The 21,085-nt window shown below is 38.2% G+C and overlaps 1 protein-coding gene across 5 annotated transcripts in view; it reads left to right on the top strand.

The window, feature by feature from the left end:
* Positions 1–21,085, top strand: part of NIPAL2 (NIPA like domain containing 2) — a 74,521-nt gene that overhangs the window by 30,835 nt on the left and 22,601 nt on the right. For 4 of the 5 annotated variants that reach the window (XM_078072186.1, XM_078072187.1, XM_078072184.1 and 1 more), the window contains 3 exons: positions 4,583–4,732; positions 8,686–8,745; positions 16,383–16,504. In XM_078072186.1, the coding sequence (XP_077928312.1) occupies positions 4,583–4,732; positions 8,686–8,745; positions 16,383–16,504 (332 nt within the window). The remainder of the gene's footprint in view (positions 1–4,582; positions 4,733–8,685; positions 8,746–16,382; positions 16,505–21,085) is intronic. The other variant, XM_078072185.1, reaches the window with a different exon arrangement.

The following is a 21,085-nucleotide window of genomic DNA, read 5'->3' on the forward strand; positions in this document are numbered from 1 at the left end:
ATCATATTATCATAAAAATAGACACAGATCAATGGGCCAAAATAGAGAGCCCAGAAATACACCCAGCCATATATGTTTAATTAATTTACTGCAAAGGAACCAAGAATATACATTGGAGAAAGGTCAGTCTCTTCAACAAATGGTGTTGGGAAAACTGCACAGCCCCATGCAAAAGAATGCAACTGGCCCACTATTTTACACCACACACAAAAATTAACTCTAAATGGATTAAAGACTTGAATGTAAGACCTGAAATCATGAAACTCCTAGAGGAAAATGTAGGCAGTAAGCCCCTTGACACTGGTCTTGGCAATGATTTTTTTGGATTTGACACCAAAAGCAAAGGCAACAAAAGCAAAAATGAACAAATGGGACTACATCAAACTAAAAAGCTTCTGCACAGCAAAGGAAACAATCAACAAAATGAAAATGCAAGCTACTAAAAGGGAGAAAATACTTGCAAATCGTATATCTAATGAGGCGTTAGCATCCAAAATATATAAAGAACTCACACAACTCAATAGCAAAAACAACAAATGACCCACTTTTAAAATGGGCACATGATCTGAATAGACTTTTCTCAAAGAAGACATACAGATTGCCAACAACTACATAAAAAGATGTTTGAAATCACTAATCAATAGGCGATTGCAAATCAAAACCACAATGTGATATCACCTTATACCTGTTAGAATGGCTGTTATCAAAGATAAGAAGTAACAAGTGTTGGCGAGGGTGTGGAAAAAAAGGAACCCTTGTACACTACTGGTGATAAGGTAAATTGGTATACCCACTTCAGAAAACAATATTGAGATTCCTCAAAACTTAAAAATAGAATTACCATATTATCCAGCAATTCCACTTCTGAGTATTTATCCAAAGAAACAAAAACAGTAACTGTAAAAGATATATATGCATCCCCATGTTCATTGCAGCATTATTTACAATAGGCAAGATACGGAAACAACCCACCCAACACCCAAGTGTCTATCAGTGGATTAATAAAGAAAAATGAGGTATGCATACACAATGGAATATTATCCAGCCATCAGAAACGATGAATACCCACCATTTGCATCAACATGGTTGGAATTGGAGGGGATTATGTTAAGTGAAGTAAGTCAAGCAGAGGAAGACAATTATCATATGGTTTCACTCATATGTGAAACATAAGCAATAGCACAGAGGATCGTAGGGGAAGGGAAGGAAATCCAAAGAGGGAAAATCAGAGAGGGAGATGAACCATGAGAGACTATGGACACTGAGAAACAATTTGGGGGTTTCAAAGGGGAGGAGGGTGGGGGGAGGGGGTAACAGGGTGATGGGTATTGAGGAGGGCACATGCTGTGATGAGCACTGGGTGTCATACTTAACTAATGAATCATTGAACACTACATCAAAAACTAATTATGTACTATACAGTGGCTAACTGAACATAATAAAAAAAAAGAAAAATGAGGTATACATACACAATGGAATATTATTCAACCATAAAAAAGAATGAAATCTTATCATTTGTGACAACATGGATGGACCTTGAGGGCATTCTGCTAAGTGAAATAAGTCAGAGAAAGACTAATACCATATTATCTCACTTCTATGTGAAATCTAAAAAACAAACAAAAAACCAAGCTTATATATACAGAGAACAGATTGGTGGTTACCAGAGGCAGGGAGAGAGGGGGTGGGTGAAATGGGTGAAGGGAGTCAAAAGGTACAAACTTCCAGTCATAAAATAAATAAGTCATGGGATGTAATGTACACCATGGCAACTATAGCTAATAATACTGTATTGCGTATTTAAAAGTTGCTAAGAGTAAATTTTAAAAGTTTTCATTATAAGAAAAAAATATTCTGTAACTATATATGGTGACTGATGTTAACTGGACTTAATGTGGTGATCATTTTGCAATATATACGAATATCGACAGATGTAATGCAATCCCTATCAAAATACCAACATTTTTCACAGGACTAGAACAAATTATCCCAACATTTGTATGGAACCACAAAAGAACCTGAATAACAAAGCAGCAGAGAGAAGGACAAAGCTGGAGGGATCACAGTCCTAAATTTCAAGATATACTACAAAGCTGTAGTCATCAAAACAGTATGGTACTGGCACAAAAATAGACACATAAATCAATGGAACAGAATAGAGAGTCCAGAAATAAACCCATGCTTGTATGGAAAAGGAGGCAAGAATATACAGTGGGGAAAAGACAGTCTTTTCAACAAATGGTGCTGGGAAAACTGAACAGCTGCATGCAAGAGAAGGAAATTGGACCACTTTCTGACACCACACACAAAAATAAACTCAAAATGGATTAAAGACCCTAAGTGTGAAACCTGAAACCATAAAAATCCTACAAGAGAACATAGGCAGTAATTTCTCTGACATCAGCTGTAGAAAAATTTTTCTAGTTATGTCTCCTAAGGCAAGAGAAACAAAAGCAAAAATAAACTGTTGGGACTACATCAAAAAAAAAAAAAAAAAAAAGCTTTTGCACAGTGAAAGAAACCAACAAAACAAAAAGGCAACCTACTGAATGGGAGAAGATACTTGCAAATGATATATCCCAATAAGGGGTTAATATCCAAAATATATAAAGAACTTCTACAACTCAACACCAAAAAACTCAATCCAATTAAAAAATGGGCAGAGGACATGAATAGACATTTTTCCAAAGAAGACATACAGATGGCCAACAGACATGAAAAGATGCTCAGTATTTTTAGGGGTACTTAAGGGAATGCCCACAAAAACACAAAATGAATAAACAAAGAAAAAACAGAATCAGGCCTATAAATATAGAGAACAAACTGATGGTTGCCAGAGGGGAGGGGGGTGAGGTTGGGCAAAATGGGTGAAGAAGAGTGGGAGACACTCCCCTTGCTTGTGTTCCCTCTCTCGCTGTGTTTCTCTCTGTCGAATGAATAAAATCTTAAAAAAAAAAAAGTGGGAGACACAGGCTTCCAGTTATGAAATGAATAAGACATGAGAATAAAAGGCACAGCATAAAGAATATAGTGCTTATTGTAATAATGACATATAGTAGCTACACTTGAGGTGAACATAACAATGTATAAACCTGTCAAATCACTAAGTTGTACACCTAAACTAATGTAAGATTGTGTGTCAGCTCTATTCAAATAAAAAATTAAATTTTAAAAGAGTACACTAATCTTGATGAGCACTGAGAAATGTATAGAATTGTTGAATCATTACATTGTATCCCTGAAACTAATATAACACTGTATGTAGTTATACTTCAATTAAAAAATACATAAAAACTGGGGCGCCTGGGTGGCTCAGTTGGTTAAACGACTGCCTTCGGCTCAGGTCATGATCCTGGAGTCCCAGGATCGAGCCCCACATCTGGCTCCCTGCTCAGCAGGGAGTCTGCTTCTCCCTCTGACCCTCTCCCCTCTCGTGTTCTCTCTCTCATTCTCTCTCTCTCTCAAATAAATAAATAAAATCTTAAAAAAAAAAAAATAAATAAATAAATAAATAAATAAAAACAAAAACAAAAAACCCTGGGCGCCTGGGTGGCTCAGTCGGTTAAACGTCTGCCTTTGGCTCAGGTCATGATCCTGGGGTCCTGTGATCGAGTCCCACATTGGGTTCCCTGAGGAGCCGGGAGCCTGCTTCTTCCTCTCCCTCTTCCCCGCTCGTGCATATGCTATCTCTCTCAAATAAATAAAATCTTTAAAAAAAAAGAAAAAAAGGAAAAAAAAACCCAAATACAAATATCAAATCATTATGTTGTACACCTGAAACTAATATAATGTTGTATGTCAATTATACCTCAAGTTTTAAAAAAGATCTTAAAAATTAAGTTGTCATAAAGGGTCAAAAATGAGAAGTAGTAAATAAAGGTGAACAAAATGTTTTAAAATGGCCATAGTATAACACATTAAATAATAATTGAACTCTTCTGTACTGTTAAACCTTTAGTAAAAAGAGAGTTTAAGTTAAAAGTGCACATATAAATGTAAAAACGGAATCCTCAGTTATCTATTCTACAGACACAGAGATCTAAACTCACCTGTAAAAATCTACCCTTGAGTTTGATTGTTAACATATAAAAATGTGATGCTTAACTTCTGATTTATTAATCCCTATGGTGGCTATTACAGAAGAAACCCAAATCAAATTTGTATGATCTTTCTGAATTCTCATGCACCAGATCAATTTATAGTTGTCTTTTTCTTTTTCTTTTCTTTTTTTTTTAAGATTTTATTTATTTGACAGAGACAGACACAGTGAGAGAGGGAACACAAGCAGGGGGAGGGGGAGAGGGAGAAGCAGGCTTCCTGCTGAGCAGGGAGCCCGATGCGGGGCTCGATCCCAGGACCCTGGGATCATGACCTGAGCCAAAAGCAGACACTTAACGACTGAGCCACCCAGGTGCCCTATAGTTGTCTTTTTCTTTCACTTGTGGCCTGCTATGGATCTTAGAGCATCAACTCTTGACCACATTAAGTGAAATAACTCTTCCATAATAACAGCCAGGCCTTGGACCAAGTCTGAGATGTAAGAGAGGAGGCAAAGAAAGGACAAACTTGTGGTTCATTTCAGGGAGCGTTACGAAGCTCAACACCAGGTCACATACCTACCGCTGGAACGGGCACCCTCCCCCACATCTAGACTTGGTTCAGATGACGCCACCAGAATCTTGCTTGGCCTTTATCTGTTTTCATCTGGAAACCAGAATCAGAATTCCTACATGTAAGTTTCTCTATGTCAACCTTGACCAGAAAGGATCTCCATTCTGATTGCTAATCTGAATGACCACTAATGGCCAAAAATAGAATAGTTGACTCACCCGTAATAATTGTTGTTGAGAGTCTTCCTGACAATGAAGCATTAGAACTTTAAGGCCTAGTGAATACATTAATAAACTGCCTCATGGGAACACCATTTTGCACCAGAGAAAGTACTAGAAGCTTTTTTATTTTTTCCCTTAAACAGAAAATATTCCTGCTTTTTTTTTCCCGCCATGACTTCTACATAACCACTGTTTAAATTTCGGTCAGATTATCTTTCATATGCTACCTCTCACCTTTTCTTTTTTAATGCATTATGCACATTGTGGTTCAGTGTCCAGCTCTGGAGTCCTTGTGAGACATGGTGTAATGAATTTAACCCCAGTGTCCACAAGTACCCTCTGTGTAGACCCATGTCTGTGAGCACTCTGTTTCGATCTGTGTCCATATGAAGGCTGGAATGGAAAAGGGTTCTCGAACCTCTGCCCAAATATGCCCCCAGTCAAAAATCTACACGGAACTGAGTGCTGAAGTTAACGCTCAGTAGTAAGTATAGTTTAATCATTCCTAGCACAAATCTATTTAATGTACAACTGTGTTCTGTTTTAATGCTTTTTAAGCTATTGATCTTGAAATGCTTGATTTCTGAATACTAAATTTTACTATAGGAGTAAAAGCATAGTAGTTCTTTCCTCTTCCCAGGTGTTTATTAGGCAGTGGTGGTTGTTACAGTAACAACTAGACAGGGTTGAGCTTGACAAATCTCTGATTGCAAATGTATACGGGGCACTTCAGTTTATTTATTTTTTCTCATTTTAAAAAGTTACTGCTCTACTTAGAAGTCATGTTATGAGCTGTTGCTCAGATACTGTCTTTTTGCTCAGCATAGCTCTCGTTTTAACCATATTTTGAAAGATAAATGAATTATGAATGTTTCTTAACAGAATGTCCTTTTTTATTACTTGCTTTGCTAGATAAATAAAACTAAAAAATCTTATTCTCTTATCTAACAATTTTGTAGAAACTCTCACGTTCTCTTAGAACAAACAAAACAATGAGTATGGAAGTGCATTAGACAGAAGTTCTTTCAGAGAGTAAAAGTAGCATATTTATGTTCATAAAACACTGGTAACTATTTTATGGCAGTCAATATAATTTGATGCATACAGTATATTTCAAGTTTATTGTTACCAATCATGTCCCTTTCTCTTTTAGCAATGAAATTATCACCTGTAGAACATTTCCCCCATCCCTTCTAAAAGTGAAATTAGTTATGAAACTGGTTCAGCAACAAGAAGAGAAGGAGAGCAATGCCTTTCTCCTTTCAAGGGAGGCAATGGAGTGTAGTGTACCTGAAAGAGCTCTGGACTGGGGTTAAGGAAATGTGGGCTTTGGTTCCAATTCCACTGTAATATAAATGTTTGTTAAATGAATGGATCAATGAATGAACAAACAACTTCTCTGGACCTGCCTCCAAAATATGAAGTTTAGGACCCGGAGTACATTGTCTTTGTATCTCCTACCAGCTCTAAGATGTCCCCATTCCATGTAAGCAGTGTCTCCCTTCTTCCTGGACTCCTTTGCTGTGAAATAGTCCTCTCAAGGACTGTTATAATGGAATGCATTTGGTATATGTTAGTAGTGATACTTCACCTGTTTCTTATCGATCTACCTCTCTCCACTTGGAAACATTCCTTATGTAATTACACAGGGAGTCAGTGACGGGATGGGAATGGGGTCTTGGTTTTTATACCTTTCCTAATTCTCTAACATATGAAATTAGTTTCCCTGAATTGTTTTGGTTCAAATATGAAACGGAAAATTTTCAGACGTTTTTACACCTGTCCCAAACTCAATTCTTAACGTAATGGGCTATGCGTCTGTACAGAAAACATTCCTTTAGTGTTTTAAAGCCACACCACCCAATTAAATCCATGGTTGGTGGACGTTTTCCATGCTCTGTTTATTCTGTGTAAAATGTCCATTTGGATAAATTACCTGCCCAGGAGAAGTTTGCAAGGACATAGCTCAGCTTGAATAAAAGAGAGCCAGGTTGAGAAAAAGATGGAGAAAACATAAGAGAATCCCATCCTATCTTGAATGAGGGTTTCTGCTATGGATTTATTTTGTTTTAAATCAATTGCCAGAATACCAGATATAGTTATATTCAAATTTAACTAATTTAATGAATTATTATACAGACTCATGAAAATTTTTATCTAAGAAGAATTTTAAATGACATGGCAAGTTTAATAATATGGTAACTAAGGAAACTGAAAAAAAAGCGTTTGCATTACAGTTTTATCTCGGCTAAGGTAAAATAAACACGCCAACATATTAACTGCAGTTTTTTCTAGATGATGAGTTATTTTCATGATGATTTTTCTTCTGTATATTTTTACTTTAAAAAATAAACTTAAAAACCTGGCTAATAAATTCTGTTAAAAATTTAAAATACGGGGACACCTGGATGACTCAGTCGGTTAAGCATCCGACTCTTGACTTTGGTTCAGGTCATGATCTCAGGGTTGTGAGATAAGCCCCACATCCGGCTCCATGCTGGGTGTGGAGCCTGCTTAAGATTCTCTCTCTCCCTCTCCCTTTGCCCCTTCCCCACTCTTAAAAAATTTAAATACAAATTATGTTGTGTACTATTTTGTATTATTGCAAGTTTGGATTTCCCCATGCCTCTACTCATAGAGGAATGGCTCCATAAGAGGAACAACTCAAAGAGATTCAATGTATCCTACATAACCTGAGACCAAGTAGCAGGTCATGGCTTACTTAGAGGTTGAGGGTTCAGTAGCATCAGTCATGGGAAAGAGGATCTTACACCATGAGGGCCAGCAAATGCAGGGCAGAGATCCCACAAACTCTCTTATTTATGTGCTAGGTAACCCCGGGGGATCTTAGAAGAATAAGACCTATGTCTCAGAGTCAAAGGAACTGATAGTCTTTGAGGGGAGACAGGCAAATAAATCTTCAGTGTAACAAGAAAGCTATATTAGAGGGGGTAATTACACAAAAGTGTGGTTTGGTCAACTGGGTCTAGGGGAATCCAGAGGTGATCCTTGAGTCCAGAGTTGGTCACAAGAATGGAGGCAGAGTTGCAAAGGGAATAGCCCAAATAAGAGTCCTTCAGAATGAAACTAGATGGTGGTTCTGGGAATTCTGATTATTCGAGTAAGGGAGTAAGGATGGGCATGGAATATAAAAGAGATCAAGAACAGATGTGGTGAGCAGCAGGAGCCTGAGGTCTAAGCCTGAGGTGAAGCTGGCCTGAGCAGCTCAGTGACAGTGGACTGGAGGGGGTGGGCGGGAGAGATGGTGAAACTCAGACCCAGCAGACCTGGGATCCTGTTGGATGTGTAGTGTGAAGCAGAGTGGGGACGGCAGCAGTCCTAGGATTCTGGGGCTCCTTAGAGGTGTCATTAGAATAGGAATTATAGGAGGAGATGAAGGCAAATAATGAGTTTCGGTTTGGGATATATTTAAAGTTAAAACTTCCTTCCTTCCACTCTTTCTTTCCATCCCTTCTTGCTCTTTCTGCCTCCCTCCCTCCCTGTCCCTCTTCCTTCCTCCCTCTCTCCCTCCCACCCTCCCTCCCTCTCTCTCTCTTTTTCTCTTTCTTTCCATTTATTCATTTAGTTATTTAGTAAGCTTTTATTATGCCCTTGCTGTCCGCAGGGCACTATCCCAGCCACTGTCCTCGGTCCTCTGTAAACCAGGCCAGTTTCTATGTATCCTCAACCGTGAGGGGGGAAAGTTGTTTTCACAGCCACAGTTACTGGGTGTCTCTGACCAGGACATAGCTAGTCCAGGTATAAGACACAAAGTGCTTAACTCCTTTCAAATGGCACCGCATAATATATGTTTTTGTCTTGGGAACACCACTAATGGCCATTTTCTTTCTAGGTAGTGCCATTATTTCTGTTATGTTTCTGAAAGAAAACTTAAGAGCTTCAGATTTACTGGGTAAGTCATTGGTTAATTCATGTAATTGTAGCACTGCTTGATCAGGAAATAAATAATAGTATTCATAAAAAATATGTGCATTAAAAACTGGGAACAAATTACTGAAATGGATAAATCTCATTTGGAGATGGATAGTATTCTTTCTTGGAGCTGCGTTCTGCTCTTTCATGTGAAATACTTCAATTTTCACTGTGCCCACTGCTCATGCTATTGGCCACAGTGAATTATTACTTTACACTATTATTATTATGAATGTTATAAAATTTTCATGAGCATAATAAAATCCAAGAAAACATCTGTGTTACCTAATAGAGTATTCCACTTCAAAGGATGTATTTGTTAGATTGTTACATGAAAGTACTGCATAAAAATGAAAACCACTCAAAAATTAGATGCACCAATTAACTACCTAATTTGTATTTAGCTCTTTCCAAAAGTAACATGGAACGTTCCCCTTCAAAATTTTATTTAGAAATACAGCTATTAGTGGAAAGTAACAGTAGCCTTCCTGGCTGTAAGAAAGATTGCTGTTATATAGCAAAGCCATCCTGTATTGATTGTATCTTCTACCTCTTATTGGAAGTATCACTTGTGAGAAGAATTCTGGAACTTCATATTTTCTTCCTTGACAAAATCCTCTCTGAATTGCTGCATCCTCTCTGAATATGATAACAAATATGATACTTTAGGTGCTTTAAATAAAGCAATGTCTACTCCCTTCCAAGGATATCAGCTTTTTTAAAAAATTTGAGCTTTAAATGTGACACCAGTATTGGTATGTTGAGCATTTTTTGCCCCTGATTGTGTTTCCCTGGAGCCTAGTGTCTTGAACATGTTTTCACTTTTTCTTTTTCCTCCTTGGTTTGATTCTGCTAGTAGAGTTTTTAGTTGACATCATCAAATTCGTCATGGTTGCAGTGTTTTTCCAAATGTACTCATATGTGCATTGTATCTTTTCAAATATATTTTTCTATACTCCTTTCTTAATATATCATGGTTTATGGAATCATTTGGGGAAGATGCATGGAATCAGAAATAAGAATGAACATTTGCCTGAGTTTTACAAATTAAAAAAATTAGGTCCTATATTATTTTTCTCATTTATCAAATGTCTTAAGGAAACTCTAAATCATTTTATCTAACATATGCCATCTTTTGTAGTTAATGGTCGATTAAGGTTTAAATTAATCTAAGGTATTTAATGAGGTAATACAGGTGGATATGTAGGGAGACTTGCTAATTATTGTGAACATTGCGATCAGAAGATGATTAATATGGAATCTCTGCCCTCAAATAATACAGTCTATGATAAAATATATACATTAATAAGTTTTTTTTGTTTGTTTGTTTGTTTTTTAAAGATTTTATTTATTTATTTGACAGAGAGAGACACAGCGAGAGAGGGAACACAAGCAGGGGGAGTGGGAGAGGGAGAAGCAGGCTTCCCGCGGAGCAGAGAGCCCGATTTGGGGCTCGATCCCAGGACGCTGGGATCATGACCTGAGCCGAAGGCAGACGCTTAACGACTGAGCCACCCAGGCGCCCCCATTAATAAGTTTTTTAAAAGTGGAAAATAATATATGTCCTAGTGCCTTGAGGCTTTAGTTTAGAACAGGGTTTCTCAGCCTCAGCACTGCTGACATTTTAGGCTGGAGAATTCTTCATTGCAGGGGGCTGTCCTGTGACCTGCTGGATGTTTAGCGGCATTCCTCCTGGCCTTTACCCATCAGATGCCAGTAGCACTGCATGCCCTAGTTATGGCAACCAAAAATGACTTCACATATTGCCAAATGTCCCCTGGGGGACAAAATCACCCCCAATTGAGAACCACTGGTGTAAAATAAATAGAGGTTACTCTAGCTGAGAAGCTCAGAGAGGATTTTTTTTTTTTTTTTTTTTTTTATTTATTTATTTATTTGAGAGAGAGAGAATGAGAGAGCAAGCACATGAGAGGAGGGAGGGTCAGAGGGAGAAGCAGACTCCCTGCCGAGCAGGGAGCCCGATGCGGGACTCGATCCAGGGACTCCAGGATCATGACCTGAGCCGAAGGCAGTCGCTTAACCAACTGAGCCACCCAGGCGCCCTCAGAGAGGATTTTTTATAGCGGTAACATTCCATTCAGTTCTGATGGCCGGATAGGACAGGCATGGGCCATTTCCAAGCATTTGGAGGATGATATACAGAGGGATTAAAACGAGAAGTAGTAACAAAGGTACAAAAAGGCAGGGTAAGTTTCTATTTAATACTGCACTCAACTGCTGCCAACAGGATTAGGAAAAAAATAAAGTCACAACTATGGAAAAGGAAGAAATAGAAATATCAGTGTGTGCAGATGATTTGATTATATACTTGGAAATCCCAAGATCAACAAAACATTACTAAAACCAGGAAACTAGCTCAACTTAAAGGATATAAATTAAACTCACTTTCATAAGTTCGAATCTGAATTCCACCTTTTCTGTCAACTATGTGGCCAACATAATATTACTTAACTTCCCTAAGCCTCAGTTTGTTGACAAATATAGAATACTGTTCTAAGGATCAAATTGCATAATTCGTTTAAGCACACTGAAAAATGTAAAGCCCTGTTAATATAATTGTCATCATTTCTGTGATCAACTTCATTCCTGAGAGGTAATACTAAAAATGTAATACAGGGAATAAGAAACATGCACACATATACACACACATACCAAAAAATAATAATAAAAAAAATTAAACCTCTATTAACTCTTTGATTCTTTGCTAATTTCTCTTATTTTAAGAACAGCTAACATTTATTAAGTATTTCCTCTTTCCAGGTACCATTAGTGTTTTATATGAACTATCTCATTTAAATGTAGGAGCAACCTATTTACAGAGCTGATAGTTAGAGAGGTTAACTAACTTGCCCAAGGTCCTGTAACCAGTGAATGGTAGACCAGTATTCTAATAGTGGCAGCCTGATACAACCAGGTGAGTCTCTAGTGACAGAGAGCTGTGTGACCTTTCAAAGTAACTTAATCTCCTTAAGCCTCATTTTCCTCACGTTTTAAATGAAGATAATATTACCTACGTTGTTGGATTAAATGAGTTCATAGAGGCAGAACTCTTAGCACAGGGCCTGTCACATAATAAGCACTCGATGTTAGCTATTATCATTACCGCTGCTACCACCCCCCCTCCACCCCTACATGTACTCCAGTGGTTCATCAGAGGAAACCTTGATTAGGATATTTTTGCAAACTTTAACATTTTCCACAACTCTAGTTGGGTATTTTCGCCTTCCTAATTTAATGCTTTTTGGGTAGGGCTATATAACTGATGTCATATTTGTTTCACACTGTAGTTAAAAGTGATCAATTCTTTTTTTTTTTTTTTTTTGACCAGTCAATGCAATTCTTTATTCTTTTTTTAAATTTTTTATTGTTATGTTAATCACCATACATTACATCATTTGTTTTTGATGTAGTGTTCCATGATTCACTGTTTGCGTGTAACACCTAGTGCTCCATGCAGAACGTGCCCTCTTTAATACCCATCACCAGGCTGACCCATTCCCCCCACCCCCTCCCCTCTAGAACCCTCAGGTTGTTTCTCAGAGTCCATCGTCTCCTGTGTAGGAAGAAGAAACAACAGAGCCACCTATTCCATACCCGTGACTCCAACAGCAACGTCACAACGTTATCATGACCTGAAATGCAATAACCCTCTTCATACTTGGGGAGAAGGATTTCTCCCCAGACTCACTCAGTAATGTGTTAAGTCACATGCATTTTCTTTGGGTCTGTATTGCCGTTGCCTTGAGAAAATTGGGCTTTTTCTGTTGAGAGCTAAAAACGCAGGTTTTTTTCTTTACAGGGACTAAAACCAAACATGGAAAAGAGTAGTTAGTGGCTTTAAAAAAAAAAAAAAAAAAAAGATTACCATATAAGCATGCTAAAAATTAAATTGTCAAAATATGCAAAAGAAAATCATTTATTTTTCCCTGCTTCAAGCAAATGAAAGTTTGTTTTTCATGATGGAACAAATGAAGATTTTTGGGCCATGTGGAAACAAGCTGAACTAATTTATTGCCAAATGTTGCTCTATGGCTATGAAGCTTTTCACCACTAGCCTCAAAAAAATGACCTCACAAAAGCTATGTCTGAAAGGAATCGCCAACTATTATTAACTCAGTGACAGGCTTTGGACTGTGCTCTGATTCTTAGTGGATTAATAACTTTAAATTATTTTAATGATTATTTTTCCTTTAAAAAGCACCAGATTTCTCTCCTCTTCAATCAGCCAAAACCTATATGGTACTTTCCCCTCTCTTCTCCCTTAGTCATCAAAAGTACTAAATCTAATAGGCTGTGAGATCCTAGCTGACTAAAGTCCAGATAGTATCATCATTAAAAAAAAAAAAAAATACAGACAATTCATCAGTACTCTCCAGAGACCAGTAACTTGATTACTTCAAGTGACCTATAAATGGGTTCCCCGATAGAATATCAGGAGATTAATAGTGACATGAGGACCATCCCTTTCCTTCCTTCTCCCACACCAAATGGTCAGCTTGGGTGAGGGCCAGTATCGAGAATACTGATCTAGCCAAACAAACCATCATTTCTGGTTGAGAGAACAGATTGGCTCTTTTGTTTCGGGCTTGCCTCAAGCAAAAAGGTGCTTTCATGATAGCACAGGGACAGGACCCATGTGCAGAGAGAGCTGCCAATTTTGGATTAAATTTTAAGCATAACTGAGATAGCTTTTGACTCCTAGTGGTCAGCATCCTGAGGTAGATGTGTCCCGGGCTCTTCTGTCACATCAGGCCTCCAGATGAGCTGTCAAATCTATTCGGCTCCCTAGATTGGCTTCTTGTCCAGCCAAATTCCTGGAGTCTAGCAGGTGTGATAAGTTAGTTTGTACCTAGAGATGAGAAGACTAAGTCACAGAGGGAGAAGTAACATGCTTAAGCTTTTCCAGCCAGCAAATAGCAGTGAAATTTGAATTCTGTGGGGGCAGTTTCAGTGTGGTTTAGACTTTCACGATCCAAGTTTTGACCTGGAATTTAATCATTTCCATGGGCAAAGAGCAGACCAAGTGTGGCTTCCCTTCCTTGAGTATCTTACGCATCCAGATTACTCCCTTGGGCAAATGGACCAGCGGCAGTTAAACTAGCCAGTTTTCTAATGTAGAAATCTGTGTCTTTCTAATGAAAGAATATTTGTGGATCTAATGCCACTTCTAGAAAAATAAGGAATATAAATACATTTTAAGGAAATTTATATAAGGAGCTGCTAATGAGTATCTTCAACACTTCTAAACACTTAGGAAACACGTGCACATGATCTGTAAAGGAGACCGTGAGTCACACAGACAAATACAAATGACACCCAGTAAACAAACATGTAACAGCAGCTATCTAGAACTACCTTTGTAATTGTCAGAGGAAGCTGAAATTAAAATTATTAAGAAGAAACGATGTGTGACCTACTGAGCTGCCCTAGAGTCATTAACTAGATCCACAGTGACATGGGGCTCAAGTGACATAATACATGTGCAGAAGTACTTTGAAAGTATAATTGCAAAATCATGAGTCATCTTATTTGTTTTCAAGGAGTTTTGAAATGCAGTGAAGATCTACATTTGTAGAAATGGGCACAGTATGCAAATGTGGAAGCAGATGGGAAACAGGGACCCTGTTGGAAAGTTAAGTTAAATAACACTCCCTCCAGAGAATGGGACATTATGCAGACTTAAAAAGAATGAGGCTGCCCTATATACACTGATGTGAAATGTTCTCCAAGATGTTCTGTTAAATAGAACAAAAGCAAGGTACAGAAAAGTGTATATAATATGCTACTGTTTGTGTAGAAAACTCAAACGCATGCATTCTCTCACACACCTGCATAAAACACCCCTGAAAAGGGAAATCGAAGAGTTGGTGGCAGTGTTTACTGCCAGGAGGGGAACTAGTGGGCCATAAGGGTGTACGAGAGATTTAACTTTTCACTCACCACCCTTGTGTGTCTTTTGAATTTCTTACATATGCATGTGTTACCCAATCAAAACTAAATTTAAAAATAGAGAAATGTAATCACACTAGATACAGCTAGTGGAGATAAAAAAAAAATTACTGGCAGAGGAACTCAATAAAAATAAGAAATTTGGATTTCACAAAAGAAAGCTGGAAGTCTCTGCGATTTTTAAGTTGTATTCAATGCATTTATTCTACTGCACTATACCAAGTTTAGAAGACTGTTTTTTTTTTTTTAGAAGCCCATCCTCCTAGGTACCTAATATTGAACAATTACAAGATCTTTTTTTCTTTTCCAAAGAAAGGGTGGGGCTGACCAATAATTTTGCCCAGGTTTCTTAGCTACTTGTAATTTTTATTATTTTCCTTTTATCGCAATGCTTAATAATATATATAGTTTTTATTTATTTTTAAAACTCTCATTAGAAATAGCTTTTGAAATTTTGTATATAATTTCTGCCTTCACAAAGTATTACAGAGTAAGCTCTTAACATTAGAGGAAGCTTATTTTATAGCTTCTACAATACCTCAAATAGCTATCGTCTAGCTTGTGTGAAAAGTCAAATGCTGTTTGTTTTCAGAAACAAAAGTTCAAAACCCTAAATCATTTGGTTAAGAGGAACAGGAAATTGGTGTCTTCCAATTGTGAGATTTTATAGACGAGCCAAACTGCTTCAGGTTAGAGTCAGTGCTGGTTGTAAATTATATACACAACAGTGCTGACCTTAGTGATGAAACAAGTTGAATTATGTTTTCAAGGGTGCTATCTGAAAAATGCTACCTATATCAATTTTTCTCTACTGATTGTTAATAAATAAGCAGTTTTCAGTGTTATTTGGAATGTCAAGGCCTCCCTTTACTCCCCCTTACATAGACCCGCTTCCCATACACATTTCTTTCCTCTATTATTTTAAGTACTGTTAAAGGGATGACAGTAACACATTCCTTACTTATGCTTAAAATGTGGATATTTTACTAAGTTGGCCCTAGAATTCTAGGTTCTAAATGGGAGTAAATAAATCTTATAGCAAAGTCAGCATTCACCTTTGTTATTTCTGCTAAAAGGACTCCAATACATGGCAATGATTAAGGTGCTCTTTTACCAGAGTTTCAAAGTGTAAAATCGTGTGTGTGTGTGTGTGTGTGTGTGTGTGTGTGTGTAAAGGCTTCAAAGATGAATAAGTACAGAGTAGATCATCAGGTCATTATCAGGTGATAGACTTCCCCACTCTCTGGGCTCTGATGGATCTAGATCTATCGTGTACTTACTGGTCCACATAGAAATAAACAGCCAGCTTGGATATGTTTTTATGTGTCCAAATGCATGTGTTCTGATCTTTCCCATCTTTGGGGAAAGGTTTTCTGAAGAGGCAAGGATTCATCTGGAACAACAAAGAAAAATCAGAAGTTAGGTCTGACCGCACCCTTTCCCTGGCCCTTATCCCCCGTTTTAAAGATAATGCCATCAAGTGAATGCATGATGCTATCTAGGGATGGTTTGATGAATCATATTTTAATAGGGAGGGACTAAAGGCACTTTTATAAGTAATGCTTATTCTATAGGTAATATTTGAATTGACAAAAAGGCTTAAATATCCCTTTTCAACTTGGTTTGTCTTTTCAATTTTATTTAAAGGTATAACATTGGCATTTGTGGGAACATACTTATTGGTGAACTTTGCTCCAAATAGAAGTCAGTCTATCTCTGCAAGAACGGTACAGTATTACTTTGTTGGCTGGCAGTTCCTGATCTATGTGGTAAGAATCTTAAACATTTTACTCTACCAGAAGTTCTATTATCTAGACCACTGGTACATGCAGATGTTAGAGAATGAATAGTCTTTTCTTCTCAGCATTAATATCTCATTAAATTGTAAATATATTTGACCAAGGCCAAGGTATTTGAAACACTAAATCAACGATAGAACACCCCCAGTTTCCTGAGTATCCTATTCTTGGGGGTGACTTGTCACTGGAACAATTTCCACAATATTTAATCCAGCAAATTCCAAAGCAACATGTTGTAGGACAACTCAAAGTAAAAAACAAACCCAAAAAACCTCTCTTCCTAGGTCAAAGGGAAATGCCTGAAGACACATTTAACTTCATCGACTTTTATTCGAGATAGATATTTTCTTCAAAAAAGTATTCTTGAGACGAATGCAGCAGACTGTCTGGGGAGAAGTAGACAGCAGTAGGGTAATATTGGGAGATGTGTAAAAAAAAAAAAAAGAATGGAATGAGCTGATGTAGAAATTTGAAGGCACTAATTGGGATATTTTATTTGATTCAGTGACTGTATCGAATGTGCTGGAGACAGTTGGTATGTAACTTGTTACAGAAGTTGATTTAGGTTGCAGAATCAACATATTCCAGGAAGGGCAGGTGGTACGAAGAAAACTGGGATAGAGGTCATGAGCATTTAACCAAGAACTGTATTAGTAAAATAATTGTGATTCAACAAAAAGAATCAAAGCACAGAGAATCATACATCTTTAGGATTAGAAGTGACTTCAAAAAGCTATCTGGTCTAGTCCTCTGCCACTGTAACAGGTAAGCTAGTATGACCCTACTTCCTACACCTATTATTCCAAGTGTGACATTGGCATTTGTAGAGACATGTTTTTTGGTGAGATTTGTTCTAAGTGTAACCCAGAATATTACAGTGGAGACTACATGGTCCTACATTATTATCTGACCACCCTTAGTCCGTGTGACAGGAATTCTATGTATCTTGCTGTCTCTGACATAAAATTCTGACCCCTGGAGCGCAAATGCTTACAGTATTTTCTCTTCGTAGCCTCCCGCTCTGCTACTTTCTTACTCAACAAAGATACGCAGGTGTCTCTGCTTTAAAAAAAAAAAAAATCTCCTCATCCTTACACACTCTGTCATAAACTGTCCTATTTCCCCCCCACTCCACTCTCTCCTCTACTTTCCCAGCTCCTAGTCACTCCTCACTCATTTTAATCTGGTAGATTCCCCCCACACCCACGAATTGCCAAGCGGAATTGCTTTTTTGGTCCTGCTTCTTCTTGAACCTTATGCAGCATTTACTCGTGACCCATCATCTCCTTGAGCCCCTCTCTTTCCTGGTTTCCTCATTTTGTTTTCCCTGTTTCTCCTCTTCCTCTCTGACCGTCCATCCCATTCTCTTGGTGGGTACCTCCTTCTCTGGTGCCAACCACTCTTTATCTATTCAGGTACATACTCTTCCATGGTTTTCTAGGGTGATCTCATTGCCAACCCCCATCATCCTATAGGAAGACTTCTAAATCCAGACCTACATCTCTTTCCCAGGCCTCTTCTGAGTTGCAGATCTATGTTCTCATCGGTCCACTTATTATTCATCCCTGCCTGGATGTCTCATAGGTTCCTCAAATGTATCATCTCAAAAACTGAACTTAATATCTTCTCCCCTGAACTCTCTTCTTTCTTGTATTGGAAGGCCCCCCTTCCTCCTGCTCTCCATCAACCTTTAGGATTGGACTTTCCAGCTCAGATTAGCCTTCCTCGGGCCTGTCGTACTTTGTGCTTCCTCTGCCCCATTGTAATCCTCCTGCTTATCCACCAGACCCAACCCTTTAACAGATTTCATCAATCAAATCCAAGGCTCTAGAAGGATTTACCTAGTGTTTCATGGTAGCCCAGACTTGAAGTCTTACCAACGTATTATTATTCTTTGCCTACAGGCAAAACAAATTCTTCATCCAGTAGGAAAAGGGTCACACAGTCTGTGATCAGAAAATGAATAGCCAGAGTTGAATCCTTTGGAGATTAAAGTTGCATCAAGACTTAATTTCCTGGAATAAACAGCATTGTTTGACGATGACATATCTTATATTGTTTTAACACCAGAGGAAACATTGAAAAGAACAAAACTACTTTTTATTAAACCTTAAAGTTCCACAAAAAAACACTCTGACATTACTTGCATTTTGCCACTTTCCAAAGTCAACTCTTAAATTCATTCATTCATTTATTCACTAGTTCATTCAACTGATTAGACACCCAGGGTCTAGAGAAGAATTCCTGTAACAGGAATTTTACTGTCCTGGGAGAGGCCCATATTCCTATAAAATAAGGAAAGTATATTTAAAAGTAAATGTCACCCAAAAATGTAACTAATTTCAGGTATTTATAAGATAGTATAAAATAAATCTTTAATAAAGTCACATTTGAATAACACTATTGGCTGTAGACTCTAAAGGGAATTATCTGCATTATCTTAGTTTGGAATTTAAAGATATCAATTATATGCTAAGATCTTGAGCTGAAGTTTGGTTTAAATCTGTTAAGCATTAAAGTAATTAATATTTAATCCTTGGAGGTGGCAGTTTCTGTGCTTTTTCTGCCAACCATGACTGCAAAGATCATAATTACAGCCATTAAGACTGTTCTTTGAAGAATCATTCATCTAGCTGTTCTTGGATTACACCAAGGATAAATGCAGTACCTGAAATGCTTTTCAGGACTGATCAACTAATACAATGAATAAAAATATTTTTGTCTAGATAAGTTTCACATTTCTCAAAAGGGGATTGTAAAATCATATCCCAGGAAGCTGATAGCATCTCCTTGTCTCGTGGGTTTACCTGTGCCAGGTGGATGTCCAGGTTACCCTTAAGGCTTACACAAGGTGGAAGCCTCAGAAACAAGGCCCAGGAGCCTGTCCCCTGAGCTGATTCTCTTTTTGATAGGAAGAGGATTTGAGAAGCCTGGTATCAACTGGCCAGTGAAGAATGACGTGTCCTTTGCTCACCCACTAAAACAGCCTTTCCCAACCTCTGTTCACAAAAAACAATTGCATTTTCAAGGTTAAACTTGCGAGGAAAGCTTCTGCATAACATGGCCCTCTCTGAGAAATTCATCTCTGTTAGCATGTTCAAAGCCAGAGGTCCTTTAGGAAGGAAACAGGCTTGCTGACCACGGGGTCCTTTTCTCAAAGGACCTTTGGTTGAGTAACACCTATCAATGCGGTCCACAGAGCCCGCGTGAGGAAATTCAGCCCTGAGCCTCAATTACTTCATGTTCTTTGGCAGGCTTGGTTGTGGCCGTTTTGCCCACCCAGACTTTCCAACAGAGCATTCATATGGAAACTTCTGTTGTGAACATAAGATCCTTCACAAAATAATCTGCATGGTGCTCATTTTCTCTCCACCAGACAAAAAAATTAAATCAGCAGAAGCAGGGGCCAAGCCCTATTTTTGGGGGTCATTCTAAGCTAATTATTAAGTCAGCCTTTCCGGCAGAGCTGCTTCAAAACCCACCAGGTGTCGAAAACATGAAGGGAAAAAAAGCTGTTTTTCTCAGGCTTCACTCTGTATCACACGGGGTTCCTTTGCTTTGCCGTCGGAATGCATACAGCCCTTGAACGTCTGCACCGGGCCCACTTCTGTGGTAGCTGCAGCCGCCGCTCACTGAGCACGCTGAGCCCTGGGCAGAGCTCTAAGTCCCTTCTGTCCTTTACCTCGGCAGCAGATGGGGAAACTGAGGTAGGGAACCTGTCCGGGGTTACATGAATACTAAGAATTCAAAACCAGGCAGCCCACCTCCGCAGGGTGATGAGTGCCCTTAAATCTAGTTAGATTAGAGAATCAATCCAGAAAACCCTGGAGTCAATTCAGAAAATTCATCCCGAAGATTGTTTTTTTTTTTTTTAATTTTATTATGTTATGTTAGTCACCATACATTACATCATTAGTTTTTGATGTAGTGTTCCATGATTCGTTGTTTACGAATAACACCCAGTGCTCCATTCAATACGTGCCCTGCTTAATTCCTTAATACCCATCACCGGGCTAACCCATCCCCCCACCCCCCTCCCCTCTAAAACCCTCAGTTTGTTTCTCAGAGTCCATAGTCTCTCATGGTTTGTCTCCCCCTCCGATTCCCCCCCCTTCATTTTTCCCTTCCTACTATCTTTTTTTTTTTTTTTTAATGTACAATGTATTATTTGTTTCAGAGGTACAGGTCTGTGATTCATCAGTCTTACACAATGCACAGTGCTCACCAACATCTATCGTTTCCTGACTTGTTAATTTTAGCCATTCTGACTGGTGTGAGGTGGTATCTCATTGAGGTTTTGATTTGGATTTCCCTGATACCGAGCGATGTTGAGCACTTTTTCATGTGTCTGTTGGCCATTTGGATGTCTTCTTTGCAAAAATGTCTGTTCGTGTCTTCTGCCCATTTCTTGATTGGATCATTTGTTCTTTGGGTGTTGAGTTTGGTCAGTTCTTTATAGATTTTGGATACTAGCCCTTTATCTGATATGTCATTTGCAAATATCTTCTCCCATTCTGTCAGTTGTCTTTTGGTTTTGTTGACTGTTTCCTT

Source organism: Halichoerus grypus, chromosome 5 (genome assembly GCF_964656455.1).
Source record: "Halichoerus grypus chromosome 5, mHalGry1.hap1.1, whole genome shotgun sequence".
Taxonomy (NCBI): Eukaryota; Metazoa; Chordata; class Mammalia; order Carnivora; family Phocidae; genus Halichoerus; species Halichoerus grypus.